The sequence below is a fragment of the Suncus etruscus genome, chromosome 13 (assembly GCF_024139225.1).
Source record: "Suncus etruscus isolate mSunEtr1 chromosome 13, mSunEtr1.pri.cur, whole genome shotgun sequence".
NCBI lineage: Eukaryota > Metazoa > Chordata > Mammalia > Eulipotyphla > Soricidae > Suncus > Suncus etruscus.
The window spans coordinates 62,656,481-62,672,401 of record NC_064860.1 but is presented as its reverse complement, the minus strand read 5'-3'; the positions used below and the strand labels follow the sequence as shown (position 1 = coordinate 62,672,401).

At 35.3% G+C, this 15,921-nt stretch overlaps 1 protein-coding gene and 1 non-coding gene across 2 annotated transcripts; one reads left to right on the top strand and one right to left on the bottom strand.

Annotated features, from left to right (window-relative positions):
- The first annotated feature begins 2,962 nt into the window (after window positions 1-2,962).
- LOC126026766 (U6 spliceosomal RNA) lies at window positions 2,963-3,069 on the top strand. The gene has a single exon (XR_007501987.1). It is a non-coding gene; the product is annotated as a U6 spliceosomal RNA (small nuclear RNA).
- Window positions 3,070-5,812: 2,743 nt separating this feature from the next.
- Window positions 5,813-15,677, bottom strand: HSPA13 (heat shock protein family A (Hsp70) member 13). Its single transcript, XM_049785498.1, has 5 exons — window positions 15,644-15,677; window positions 13,973-14,313; window positions 10,471-10,684; window positions 8,198-8,365; window positions 5,813-6,525 (listed from the first exon to the last, which is right to left on the bottom strand). Exons 1-5 carry the CDS (start codon window positions 15,666-15,668, stop codon window positions 5,876-5,878), a joined length of 1,398 nt encoding a protein of 465 aa, XP_049641455.1. The 5' UTR covers window positions 15,669-15,677; the 3' UTR covers window positions 5,813-5,875.
- Between the last annotated feature and the right edge of the window lie 244 nt (window positions 15,678-15,921).

Below are 15,921 nucleotides of genomic sequence, written 5' to 3'. Positions count from 1 at the left end.
TATCTTTGAACTAGGGGCATTTCTAACAGGCTTTTTGTTCATGCAAGTCATGTGCCCTACCTCTCCAGCCTGCAAAAATATTTTAAGTTGTTCATACTCATATAATTTTACATTAATTTCTTTTAACTTTATTGCTATATAGAAGACAAGGTGTAGAATATGATGATTTCACAAACATGCACTGTAAACTGTTAATTTGTTTGTAATAGTTGCCATTGTAGTGATATTAGAAACTTTATTTTATTTTAGTAAATTGAGCTTGACATTTACAATACATAGAGGTTATTAGAGAGATAAATGCATTTCCATGTTTATTATAGCATTATTCCAATAGTCAAGATAAAGAAACATCCTTAGTTTCTGTCAAAAAATACATACAGAAAATTTGGTCTAATTACCTATATTTTATGCTGTATATATATTTGTATATACATATTTGAGAATAGACAGTTTTTCACTTGCAACATAACTGACAGAGCTTGAATGTACCTATGATAAATCAACTAGAGAAAGCGATGTGTTCATTGTTTCACTGATAGGTGAAACCTAAAATGTAGTAGTAGTATGATGGTTTTGGAAGACTCAAGTAACATAGGATTGAGATTAGCTTGGAAAAGAGAGGGCTACAGATCATCCCACTACACTAAAATAGAAAAACTCATTAAACAGAGTAAACTGCTAGGAAGCACTTTTAGCTAGGGGATAGGAAGATACTATTAAGATACAATTGTCAACCTTCTCTACAGGTGATCCAGGACAAGTACAGGGAATGATGATTGAAAACCACATTCTACATTATCTTTAGAACTTATTTATAGTTGAAAGTTTAGACTCTCTGATCAACATCTTCCAAACCATTTTAAAAGATGGTTTCCTCATTTTCCTTCTCAGTCCCTCTTAACTGTCTCATGCCAATCAGATTGGCATTTTAAACCTCCTTCCAGCAGAGGTTGGATGCAGAGAATGGAGCAAACAAAAAAGGAGACATATGACCTGTCCAATTTTAAGGTTAAAGTCACCTTTGAGTTTACAGGCTAGCCATTAATTCAATATATTGCTCTCCCACTCAGATTGGGCTTTCAATGGGAGAGCCATACTTAACCAGATATTGGCAGTTTTAATAAGCACATCAAAACTCAATAAATACATGAAGATCAGAGGCTAGAGCATTTTATACAACTATCTGAAGCCACCATTAATATATAAAGTCCTCACAGTTTCCTATTCTATAAGAGACCCTAAAACTTAATCTTATTTTATGCCATCCTAAAATTTGTAGCTGAAAAGGCCTATTCCTTCACCAAAAAGCGGTGTTAACTCTACCCTTTCACTACAAACTGGAATTACAGGAAGGACTGTGGTAGGCAAATCAATAGTCAAGCCTATGTAGAATATTGGAAAGTTCTGGAGGCAAAATTATTAATGAGATCTGCATATCAACTTTTAGAATTCAAACCTTTGGTGCACAACTAATATTACTCCCTAGGAAGGTAAAGAAAAAAAAATTTTTTTCTTTTTTTGGTTTTTGGGTCACACCCGGCAGTGCTCAGAAATCGCCCCTGGCAGGCATAGGAAACCATATGGGATGCCAGCATTTGAACTACCATCTTTTTGCATGGAAGGCAAATGACTTACCTCCATGCTATCTCACCGGCCCCAGGTAAAGTAAAATTTAAATAAAGAAATTAGGCCAAACAACTGACACATTTCTGAAGAAAATACTGAGGCTTTTATTCATTTTGCCTTGAAGTTTAGAAATATTTAAGAAAATAATAACCTCATTTTTGAAGTCCTTTGATTCTTCCATTTGTAGAATCAAAGCAATCTGATTGTGAATAAGAATTGACTTGAAAATATACTTCAAGCTAGATGATTTATGTGTTTAAGACATTTAAAATGAGCTTTCTAATGAATATTTGGCATTCTATTCCTAACCTATTATGCTAATCAAATATGTTTGTGTATTCACAACAAATCTGAGTAAAATCTAAAAATTGGTTTGTAGAAAACAAAAATATAGAAACTAATCACTTCAAAAAGAAAATACAGATGTAATAAAATATGGCTTAAGAGTTTTGGAAAAAGTTGATTAACTTCTAATAATCATTTATCTTGCCTGTGGTAGATTACAAGTCTCTGAAACCTGGAGTTAGTATTACTATCCAGAAAATGAGATATGTACTTCACTATCTTTTTGGTTTTTGGGCCACATCCAGTGGCACTCAGGGGTTACTCCTGGCTCTGTGCTCAGAAATTGCTTATGGCTCAGGGGACCCTATGGGATGCCAGGGATTGAACCCACATCTGTCCTGGGTCAGCTGCCTCAAAGCAAACACCGTAACACTGTGCTACCACTCTGACCCCAACTTCACTATTAATTGGAATTCTAATTGGTATAATTATATACACGAATAGTTTACATTTATTGTAAGTTGCATTGTATTGCTGATGAGAAGCAGTTTGTTTTCAAGAAAACTATTTCAGAGCAGGAAGCTGGGGTTTACTGTCAGTTGAGATGCTTGTCTATATAAGCCTCATCTTTCAGACTCTTCCTCATCCAGATTCATTAGAATAGCCAGATCTAAACTTTACAGCTAACATAAAAATGTTCCTAAAAAAAAGCCAGTTTTTTTTATAATGTATCTTTCAAAGTGACATCACAAATTTGTATCATATTCTGTTATTACCAATAAGCCAGCCAAACTTGACAAACATTCAAGGCAAGATTACACAATTAGAAGAGACAGGATCATTAAAGGATGCCTCCTCAAAGGAGCCTGCCTATATATTTCTTAAATATACATGGAAATATCACTATACTTTCTCATATATGTTGAGCCTCAGAAAAGGAAGCTAATGGAATAAAAAAAAGTAGAAAGTCAAGTGTGCATCTCTTTTACCTGATTGACTTTAAAACTTTTTAAAAAGTTGGATCATTTTCTGTCTAAAGAATACAAACCTTGTGCTCGCTTCGGCAGCACATATACTAAAATTGGAACGATACAGAGAACATTAGCATGGCCCCTCCGCAAGGATAACATGCAAATTCGTGAAGAATACAAACCTTATCAGGAAATTATAAGTGTTCAACCAATAAAGGATTATAATCTAATGTGCAGAACCACTTAAACTGGATTATTTTGGGTCTTATTTTCATTTGAGTCAGGAACCAAAAATTATATTCCAAATTCTGGATATAGAACTTGCCACTTCTAAACTAAATAATAGAACAGAATACAAATAATTTGGTGAGAATAAAAGCAGGGAATGAAGCAACAGTTACTCAAGTTACATGCCATGAGCATTAGATCAGTACAAAAATGAACTTTGGCTTATTTGTGAATGGAAAATAAAGCACACAGTTTAAAAAAAAAACCTGCAAAATGGTATTTATTTACATTGAAATATGAATTACACACATTTAAGAGGTGTATCCTATTATGAACAATAACTATGATTTTTCAGTATACTTTATATGTAAGAGTAACTTATTATCAGTAGTTTAAATGAAAACAATACCAAAACTTTCCTGATACAAAGTAAGTTACTCATTCACATATTCTAATCATATAAGACTGTATATTTTAAAAATCATGTACTTCAAAATCACTAGCTGTGCAGCAAAAATGTAAGTTTTACAAAAGATATCTTCAAATTGTGTGTAAGAGATTCTTTTCAGAATGCCATATTTGCTTTTTATTAAACTGCTGATTTCAAGACTATATATAGACAGCTAAAATAAGATTGTAGACAGACATTACTTCATTTTAAAAAAGCTGTACTATAGTAGAGAACATGCTAAACAATCACACAAATTCTAACATTGTCATTCTACTTTTCACCACCAATTTAAATTCCAGTATTATGTACGATTAACTTCCCTGTTTTGCAAACTTTCCTGTAAAAGGTATTAAGAGATTGTTCTGAATGAGCTAACTATTCTGAAATATTTGACCTTTTAAAAAAGTACAATAAAATGTTTTAGGTATAGCTGATACTAAATATAAAAAATCTGATAAAATGATCTTTCCTCTTTTGAAATTTTAACAGAAAAAAAAAGGGGGGGAGGGAGGGTTGTTGGGTCACACCTGGTCTCAGTAGTTAATACTCTTGGCTATATACTCAAGGAATAATTTATTGAACCTAGTTCGCTGCATGGAAAGGAAGCACCCTACCCAAAATATCACCACTCTAGTCCTTAAAAGTAGTTTTAACTTGTAATTTCTATTAGATTATACAAAGTCCAAGCGAACACTTGAATATTTTCATAATGCAGCGAAGAATTCATCACTGGCATTTCTCCATTAATTCCAAAATGTCAACTTTTTTATGTAGTAGTATTTATTAAAGACATTACTGTACATAGAAATATTTGGATGAACTTGAAATTCATTACTACGAAAGTTTGAGATTTCAAAAATATTAGCATTTGACTTTTCACCGAGTAGATGAAATATTTTCAGTTCTTTATGTTTTCAGTGATAAAAATTCAAGGTTTTTTCAAATTCAGTACTGGATAAGGCAGGCAGACATTACACTAACCTAAATATTGACCAGAATGTACGTCTACTATGAAAAAAACCCCCAAACTTTAAATAACATAGTTATTACCCCAACAGTACAAATATATTCCTTTCTTGGTCCTATTTTCTAAAAGAAAATAAAAAGAAATCAGGCTGGTACAAATGCTAACTTATGGAACTATTCCCATATTCTTCCACATTCGATTTCTACATTGTTTTCAATAGTCAAATAACTTTTTATTTTCATTGGCATCAACCTTAAGGCTGAAAATCGACCAAACTGGACTATTTTTAATATTGAAAGCAATATTTTTACAATAAAAGCATTTTCCCCATTAATAACCAAATATGGAAAATAATAGTAAAATTGAATTAAATACGATTTAACAATTCAAATTCAAGGTCAATTTTGTTTGTCTTTGGGTCACACCAGCCATACTGATTACTCCTTACTCTGCTCTGGAGACCATATGGAGTTCCAAGGATCAAACCCAAACACATGTTGGAAGTATACAAAGCAAATGTCCTACAAAGCATATAACCACTCCAGCTCTGCAAGGTAAATTTTCTAGGACAATTTAAAAATAAAATATATGACAAATACTGGAGCGTTCTACTGCTATTTACTAGTGTTTACAAAGGTTTAGATAAAATAAATGTGATAATGGCTTTATTGTGACATTAACACATTAAATTCAAGTAGCAAATGAGGAATAGCAATAGGAAGGTACTAGTCTGTGCATTTCTGTTCTTGGTATAGCTCTTTTGGAAATAAACTGTTTCAATCTATCAATCAATCCAGAATTAAAAAAAGAACTAAAGAATGCAAATGATGTGAATAGGACATGTTATGGGGTATTTGTGATTCAAATTTATTATGACTTATGAAATATTATATATGCAAATACATTAATAATACTGCTATTCCCAGCCAACATAAATATCTGACAGCATCGTCTCTTCAAGTATATGCCAATAGTTATATGTGATAACCAAGAAAATTAAATTACCAGCCCCTACTAATAAAATTTAGTAAGAACTGGGAAGTCTATATTGGCACTAGGCAATGTTTACAAAAGACAAATTTTAAGTGCATATGGTTTTACCTACTTCCAAAATCTCAAACATACAGACACCCATGGTTTTTTACTTCATCTCCAGAAGTATTTGTTTGAATGAAATCTCTCCAAAAACAATTAAAATCTTACAACAAAATATGAAACATTCGTGTTTTAATGTTGCCTTTTGTATTTAACTATATTTTGGAGACTTTATTTTTGAAGGAGGTGGTCTATTAAGAAGAAAAAACAAATCATGAACAGTATCATAAATAATCACTCACTGCCCACAATTCAGTTGAAGTTGGTCTTTTGCAAATGCTTATTGGGAATTTCTAAAGCACTGACTTGGAGAGGCCAAGAGCCTCCATCAATCCCTGCCTGAATAGCCACTCCAGTCACCACTGCCAGGTCAGGGTCCACAGATGTGTTAGGATCCTTCCCAAAGAATTCCCGAATAACTTGGCGGATTCGAGGAATACGAGTGGAGCCACCAACCAATACCACCTCATCAATCTCACTCTTTTCCAAGTGGCCTTCTTTCAAAACTTGCTGTATGGGCACAAGTATTTTTTGAAATAGATCTTCATTGAGGGTATCAAAGAGCTTCCGCGATACTTCTGTTTCAAATAAAACCTGTCTCTCTCCACTTTTCATTCCAGAAAGGCCAGTTCCAAACACACCATTCTCCTGGTGGCCATCTGCTGGGGAAAGTCTGTCATGTAGCAGAGGTTCCTTCAAGGCCTTTTCCTCTGCTGATAATAACACTGACACCTGAGCAGATGGATGAAGAGTCAGATTTAATTTGACCATTTCGACAGCTTGTCTTAATCTGTGGATTTCTTCTTTCTTAGAGGGCAGGAAACCAAATGTTTGATGGATCTTTTTATATAAGTACTGAAGCAATCTCTGGTTGAAGTCTTGTCCACCGAGTTTATTGTTTCCTAAATTAAAAAAAAAAAAATCCGTTACATCTCTGTATCTGAGAACTCATGTGTTTATGTTTATGTCATATGAATGTACAAGTAATACTAACTCAGTATTAGAAATACTTTATTTGTTAAGATTGTACACATGCAAAAGCTGATTAAAAGAAATTTAATTGAATGAATAAGAAAAATTGGGGTTAGAGCAATAACACAGTGGGGAGGGCATTTGTCTTGCACACGGCCTATCCATGTTTAATCCCTGGCATCCCTAAATCAGCCAAAAGTGATTTTTGAGCAGAGTTTAGAGTAACTCCTGAGCTCACTGTGTATAGTCCCAAAACCCAAAACCAAAAAACAAATGCTGTATATTAAAGTCAAAATTTTTAATTATAAGACAGTAATTCTAAATTACTGTTCATAATTTTCTGAAAATTAGAAATTGATAACATTGGTTGTCTTTAATTTAGCGATTAAACAAGTATTAAATGTCGGGGCTGGAGTGATAGTACAGAGGACTGGGTGCTTGCCTTGCATGTATCCCATATGATTCCCTGAGTCAGGAGTAAGATCAAGTTTGGCCAAAGCATCCCAAAAAATAAGATAAAATCAAACAAAACTATTATTTTGACACATTATTTTAAACAGAAGAAACTCCTTTTTTGGGGGGTCTTGGGTGACAACCAGTGAACTCAGGGGTTATTTCTGGCTCTGTGCTCAGATATCAGTCCTGGCTTGGGGGACCTAGGACTCCAGGAATCGAACCCAGGCTCATCCTGGATCAGCCACATGCAACAAACATCCTACAACTGTGCCACTGTTCTGGACCCAAAAGCTTAAGTTTTAAGTTTGGCTCAGTGAGCTAAAACTAACTTGACTTACAAGACAGGAAGTCTAGCCATTATTTGAGATTTTTTTTCTTTTAAAAAACATGTAATCTTAAGCTTTCTCCTCAAAACTGTGTTCTTACTTAAACACATAACTCACTTTCTTGTCTGTTTCTTTGCTTGCCTTTTTCCACTTGGGAGAAGCCTGTGTTCTCTCAAATATGTATTTCTTTGTCTCCCCTTCATATCTTTAAAATAAGTTTCAATAAAAAATTCCTTAAAAAGAAAATAAACAAACCAAAAAACCCCAGTAATTGTTGCATTACCGTATTTGCCGGCATATAAGACGACCCTTCAACCCATAAAAAACTTCCTAAAAGTCTTAAAAGTAAGTTACTTCTTAAAAGTAACAGGAGTGCGGATCACTCATCTCTGAAGCTGGAACAAGTTTCAGCATGCCATATACCAGCATATGACTCCCTACTTTTAGGAAGTTTTTCATAGGTTGAAGGGTCGTCTTATATGCCAGCAAATACGGTAATTTTCTTTTAAATCACACATTTCCAAAATTAGGTCAATATAACACATTTTGTTTTAAAGAACAGCTTATATTGGCCAGAGAGATAGCATGGAGGTCGAGTGTTTGCCCTGCATGCAGAAGGACGGTGGTTTGAATCCCGGCATTCGATGTGGTTCCCTGTGCCTGTCAGGGGCTATTTCTGAGCATAGAGCCAGGCTAACCCCTGAGTGCTGCCAGGTGTGAACCAAAAACAAAACAAAAAATAAATAAAAAAAAATAAAGAAGAGCTTATATATTGCATGCTAATGGACCAGAACCTTTGCCTTTTTGTTATTTTTCTTACCAGACATTGCTCGGGTTAGAAACATTCCTCCTTGTTTATTTAGCAGTGACACATCTAGAGTTCCTCCACCCAAATCTATCACCAAGACATGAAAGACATCAACCTTGTGGAGACCATAGGCCATAGCTGCTGCTGTGGGTTCATTAATCACCCTTAAAATCTTCAGTCCTGAAAAATTGAGAGGATGGAAGAAAAAGAAAAGTGAGAGGATCCTACTAAGAAATTCATTCCTGCCACCAGAGATCTCAACAGGCCTTGCATTCTAAGAGACTGAGTTCAATCTCCAAGGCTGTATGGTCCCTCCAACACTATTGGAAGCAATTCCCATCACCTAGTCATAAGTAGACCCTACCCCAAATTCTGGCCACTTAAAAATGTAACAGGGTCCTATCTTGTGTGACATGAATGCCATAATAATTTAAAAAATGACAAATAGCAAAAATAATGAAAACAAAAAATATATATTCTTCTAAATGGGTTTTAATTATCTGCATTCTAAGATTAAAGAGCAACAAAAGTCCAGATTAAATGCATTGTTATCAAATATAAAATCCCCCAGACTCTTAAATTTTATATGGAAATATTAGAGCAATAAAACTTTAATCATTATGAACAAATTCAACTGCCAAGAAAATCAGGTTAAGTTACTATAGCCTTTTGCATTTTCTAATAAAAAAATGAATAAACAAAAAAATGTATAAAAAATCTAAATGAGATGTGCTAATGTTATAGTAACTCTCATAAAACTAAAAACACAAGGTCCTTAAATGTAATTTTAAAATATACAACAAATCTGACACTTCTTTGATCAAATTCCTTCAGATTTGGCTAAAATCCCACATTCAAAGAACAATTTGAAAATAATAAAGCATTATATAGTAAGGGCTGGAAGTATACAAATACTAAAAAGCTCATTTAAGCACAGTACCTTTCCTGTTACCTTTCTTTTTGTTTTACTTGTTAATTGTTTTTGGACCACACCTGGTGGTGCTCAGTACTTCTAGCATAGGAAACACTCAGTACTGGGGGAAGGTAGGACCATATGGAATGAGAGTGGAGGGAGGATGACCTACACGATTTAGGACCAGGCTGGGAGAATGAAAAGCAAGCATTCTACCAGCTGTCTTCTCTCTTTAGCCCTTTACCTTTCTAATTTTACCAAAATTATTTTTTCCAATCACACTGGTCAATTTCTTATCTTCTGTGTAGAAGCATTTAGTGGCTGCCCAATGACCTCTTTCCCTGAAACATTCTTCCTCCTTCTATCATCTTTCTTTTTTTTTTTTTTGTTTTGTTTTTTGTTTTGTTTTGTTTTGGGGCCACACCCGGTGGTGCTCAGGGGTTACTCCTGGCTATCTGCTCAGAAATAGCTCCAGACAGGTACGGGGGACCATATGGGACGCCGGGATTCGAACCAACCAATTTAGGTCCTGGATCGGCTGCTTGCAAGGCAAACTCCACTGTGCTATCTCTCTGGCCCCGTATTCTATCATCTTGATATATACTTTACGTTCTTAAAATATGCTCAAATGTCCTTTCTCAGCAATGCCTACTTGCCACTGTAAAGTCCTCAAAGTCCTGACTCCCTTTATCACTACCAATAATCCTGTTATGTTTTTATTCTGCTCCTTTTAAACAGTAGGCTAATTTCTGGTGGTTTTTTAATCATGGTACTGAACTAGGGGTGATATTATCTCTGACACATAAAGCAATAGATGGAGATACTGTGTGGAGGGCAACATCCCACTAGTGTATTAGTGAACACAAGTGGGGATACTGATAGATAATATACATATAACATAGAGTTCACTTTCCTAAATAAAATGATTTATCTGTTCTAAAATTCAATGTGAAAGATAAAATAGTCCACAAAGTAGTTACATTTACTGCAGAAAATCCTAAATTCCCTGGGAAAAATAATTTTTTATTTACAAAGGCACACAGTATCTATTGAGTAATAATAACTTAATTCTCCCTCAACTCAGAGTTTTAAAACACAGTCATCTTAAAATTTTAAAGCAGTTTAGGAGAAAAACATTCTTCAGTGAAAAGACACCTACTTCTCTCTATCTGCTGCATGGTCACACTGGCTGCTACAATATATACAACTTTACACTGTTATACTGTTATCTTTTACTTTGAAAAAATCAATTTTACTTACTGTAAAGTTTATGTCTCTAATTATGTATTTTGCAAAAGAGATGCATCTTACTTTACAGAAGATTATCAATTTAAGAATGGGGAAAAGACAATTCAGGCAAAGGTGATATTACCTGCAAGTTTGGCAGCTTCAACTGTTGACTCTCTTTGTTTTAGATCAAATTCTGCTGGTACTGAGATAACAGCATTGACAACTGGCATACCAAGGTAGTCTTCTGCCATTTCCTTTAACTTCAGTAACAGCCTAGAGCCAACATATTCTGGAGAAACGGTGATGGTCTCATTACTTGTCACAGAAAACTCAGCCAGTCCATTTTTGTTTAAAACCTGTAAATTGGATTTGTCAAAAAAAAAGATATAAATGTGCATACATATACATGTAAGTACATATATACTTCTACACATATCTGTTGTACTCATAATAAGACTTATCTTTATTTAAAGAAGGTCATTAGTAATTTACCAGATACACGTAAAAAGATTAAAAATCAATTTATACTTGAAATTTTAAATGAATTATGCCATATTTTTCAATAACAGAAAAATAATAAAATTCATCTTGAAGAATATAAGTAGAATACCACTGATGATTTTTAATACATTTGTCAACAGAAAGATTAGATAAAAGAAATGTGAGAAGTAATAGTGCTTAAATCCTACATATGTTTTAGGACATTTTAAAATCTTATTTCCAAAAATTATACTGAAAAATATTCTGGAATATTTTAACAAAAATTATTTTATTATTCCATTATTTTTATCCATAAAACAAATATTTATTGATATAGCTTCCAAAAGAAGTATTATGCATTTGATCATTATCCTTGCTAATATGGCTATAATTTAAAAGACAAAGTAAGTTCTAAAATATGCAATACTAGATTTTTCAACAGATTAAGGGCAATTATTACAAAATCAATATTTTATAAATTATAAGAATAAACAACTAAAAGAAAATATAAGGGAGGGGGACTGGAGCAGAGCAATCGGGCATTTGCCTTGCATGGGCTGACTGAATATGGACCAGGGTTCACTTCCCAGCATCCGAAAGGGTCTCCTGAGCATGCCAGGAGCAATTTCTGAGTGCAGAGCCAGGAGTAACTCCTGAGTGCCGCTTGGTGTGGCCCCCAAACTAAAAACCAAAAAAAAATTATAAAGGGTCAGAGAAATAGCACAGCAGATATGGTGTTTCTCTTTCATGGGCTGATCTAAGTTACATTCCCAGCATCAAGTATGGTTCCTCTGAGCCTGCCAGAAGTAATTTCTGAGTGCAAAGCCAGGAGTAACTCCTGAACATTTTAGGGTATGGCCCCCAAAACAAATGAGACTACTATTAAACTGGGTTTCAATTAAGCAAAACTGACCATCTGAAAAGTGATTCCCTTTTACTAGGAAAAGAAAAGCATGCTACAGACTTAAGATTCTAAGAGACCAGGATCATCATGCATGCTCACGTAATACCCTGAAGAAAAACAAAACAAAGAGAAAGAAATAGAACACTAAATGGAAAGAAAGTAACTACTTAATTTAAGAAAATTAAAATGCCAATAAAGTTTTAAACAAATCTGATCATAGAAATACAAGGAATATATATTGATAAGATATAATTCTTCACTTTATGTTGGCAAAAGTTTATAATATATTTATAATATATTATATTTAATATATTATATTAATATATATTAATATATATTAATTTAATATATTATATTAGTAAAAATACAGGTGCTATTGCGGCTGGAGATTGACAATGCTTAAGACATTTGCATGCTGCTGACCTGATTCAATCCTTAGCACTGCGTTATAGTCTGCTCTGACACCCCACAAGTGATCCATGAGCGGAGCCAGGAATAAGAGCCTGAGAACCACCAAATGTGGGCGCCCCCCAAATTAAAAAAAGAGCATACTTCTCAGACCAATGAAATAGAATTGAGAACTCAGAGTCAAACCCTCAGGTATCTGAACAATCAATTTAACAAAGGAGCAGAATGTGAAGTGGAACAAGAAAAGCCTCTTCAACAAATGGTGTTGGAAAAACTGGCAGTCACATAAAAAAATTAAATTTGAATTCATAACTCTCCCATATCTTATACCATGCACAAAAGTTAATTTAAAATTAAGAAGCTAAATCTATTTAAATTTTTGAAGAACATTAGCAAAACCTTTCATAACACTGAATATAGAGGCATTTTCTATGACTCAATGTCACTGGTCGATTAAACATAACAAAAAAATTAAACAATGGGGCTGGAGTGGTGGTATTGAGTGGTAAGGTGTCTGCCTTGTCCATACTAACCTAGGACGGACCTCGGTTCGATCTCCCAGGATCCCATATGGTCCCCCCAGCCAGAAGTGATTTCTGAGCGCATAACCAAGAGTAACCACAGAGCGTCACTGGGTGTGCCCCCTCCAAAATAAAAATAAACAAATGGGAATACCTTAAATTAAGCAGTTTCTGCACAGTAAAATAAAAGGTCAGAATAGGTAACCCACAGACTGGGAAAAAATATTTGTTCATCACTCACCTGACAGAAGATTACTATCTAAAATATATATAACTTACATAATTTTTTTTGGCTTTTGGGTTTTTGCCAGGAGTAACCCTGGCAGTGCTCAGGGGTTACTCCTGGCTATCTGCTCAGAAATAGCTCCTGGCAAGCATGGGGGACCATATGGGACGCAGGGATTCGAACCAACCACCTTAGGTCCTGATCAGCTGCTCGCAAGGCAAATGCCACTATGCTATCTCTCCGGCCCCAACTTACATAATTTTTAACAATAAAAAATATCAGCCCTATCAAAAATTGGGCTAAGACACTATTAAAAAAGATATATAGATGGCCAACAGGAATAATAAAAAATGCTTCTCATCACTTAACATCAAGAGAAATGCAAATCAAAGCAAAAATACTTCAAAAAAATAGTACATATTAAAAGGAATAAAAACAATCAGTGTTGAAGTGAATGTGGGAAAAGAACCAAACCATCTTTCACTGTTCCTGCACTATCTGTTGTTGTTTATTCAAGAGGTGAGTAGATAAAGAAACAGTGCGGGTATAGATAAACAATGAAATACTTGAAAAAAAAAAAAAGGAAATCATGCAATTTGCCACTATAAAGATGGAACTGTCATTTTTCAAACTCAGTCAGAAAAAGAGGGACAGATACAGAATGATCTCTCATATGAAGCATTGAACGGAAATAACAGATGATCAAAGCTAACAGAACTTGAGAATTGAGTTGACCAAGGGCAGGAGGGATATGAAACAATGGGGTAGAAAAAAGGACACTTGGTGGAGGGTATGATATTGCATGCATGAAACCCTATCATGAACAATGCTATAAATCAGCATGCTCCAAATAAAGATAAATAGTTGAGGATCAGAGCTATGTCAAAACAGGTAGCGTGTTTGCCTTGCAAGAGGCCAATTGGAGTTCAATTCCTGTCATCCTGTATGGTCCATTGAGCACTGCTAGGAATGACCCAAGTACAGAGCCAAGAGTAACACCAGTGTACTGCTGGATGTAACCCCAAACAAACAAAAAATAGCTGATCAACATAAAAAAACATAAAATGGTTTATTAAATTAAAAATACTTTAGTTTCATCATTTACCTTAAATGGGTATCTGCCAATTTCAGCCTCTAGCTCTTCTGGGGTAAAAATCTTACCGATGAATCTTTTGGCATCATATATTGTGTTTTGTGGATTTGAATCTGCCAGTTCTAAACTTTCATACCCCACATATACATCATCGTCAGTAAAGGAAACCATGCTCGGTATGCTGACATGCCCATTTTCATCTGGAATGACCTTGACTTTTCCTGTACCAGCATAAAACACCCCAACAGAACAGTAGGTGGTACCAAGGTCAATGCCAATCACTTTAGGCGTAGGTGGTGGTAAAAACTGTTGTGCCAAATAGCCAGCCAATAGAAGAGTCAAAACAGCTGATCCTGAAATACAAGAACATTAAAGGATGTCTTATCAAGCTAGTTCAATTATGACATATGCAACAGTTCCTTTAATGCCAATCTTTAAAATAAGACTAAAAATACACTCAACATGGTACCTTTTGTAGTAATAATAATCACACTTCTCTCAGATAAGAAAGTGAAGGAACAATACAATCAAGAACAAAAATCCTGTACTTGTGTCTAATTCATATGGAGGTGAATGAAGAAATGGAAGTATAACTATTTTTGTAGAAATCATGGCTGATGGTGACAGAAAGTCATCAGGAAGTCTAAATATAATTCAACTAATGAACTGATATTATTAATAGCATATTACAAACAAACTTCATTATTGAACTTCTCACAGCAAACTCTGACCAAATGCTAGAAGCCTTTATTTATCCCTTTGTCTCCTTTTTCATTTCAAAGAATGAAATAAAGACATTGGAAAAAATGATTTTAAAAGCTGCTTAGATATTAGTTATACTGCACACAGTGACACTTCATAAAGGAGCACAGTCAACATTTCCTGAATTTAAATATAAATGACTGGCCTATTTCTTGCTCAATGATTAGGAAAAAAGAAACAAACAAACAAACAAACAAAAGGATAATATTTATAGCAACATAAATGAAGACTCCTTGAAGGTAGTTTTTAACTCTTGCACCCCTGAACCAGACTGGTTTCTGCAAACAGCAGGTTCCCCCCCACCACCACCAAATATTGGTTAACAACAGTGAGCATGAAGCAATGCCTTTAAGAATTGCAAATACTTGTAAGTAATGAACAACGCTACTTCTTGGTAAAAATTACAATTGGGAAATTTTGCTTTTTATTTCCAAAGTCTGCTGTCTATCTCTGCGTGCGTGCAGATTTCTCTCTATGGCTGATACACAGGATTGGGATCAACAGGCAATACATAAGATCATAAATCAATCGAGGGCCAATCCCATTTCTCTTGCTCCTAGTTTGTCACCCGCACAAGTGATGATTAAAGAACTGAGGGGCGACCTAGGGGTCCCCTAATCCAGCCTCCACAGACGCCCTAAGGACCTCTTTTCCCCTTGGTGTCCGTAGACTTCCTGGGTGTACTTCAAGCCATGTTTCCAAGTCGACTTTCTACAGGCAGAATCCATTCCGAGGAACCTAGCACAATGGCAGCACTTTGGCCTAGCCTGGCCTCCTCTGGTCCCCGGGCAAGGCCACAGCCCCCTAGGAAAAAACCCCAACTAAGAAGACCCCTTCCTGCTAGGTACCACCCTAGTCTGTGCTTGGTTTCCCCAAACAGTTAGTGCGCTCACACCAGAGGAGGCCCCCGGCGTCACAGACCTAAATAAGTCATCTCTCCGGCCATCACAGTCCCACTGATGAAGCTTGGGATGACTGTACTAGACCTAAAGCACCACCCACCCCACGCTGATGGCAGCCACGTTGCCCTCTGGGAAATGTAGTTCTTTCGATTTTGAGATAGAGTCGGAAACAACATCTCCCACCAAAGCCAGGACTACATTGACCATAAGGCTGCGGGACTTGCGCTCAGCTTTCTTTCTCACGCTGTCGGTGACGACTGATTCGCCCTTAGACCCAGCCAATCAGGGTGAGGCAGA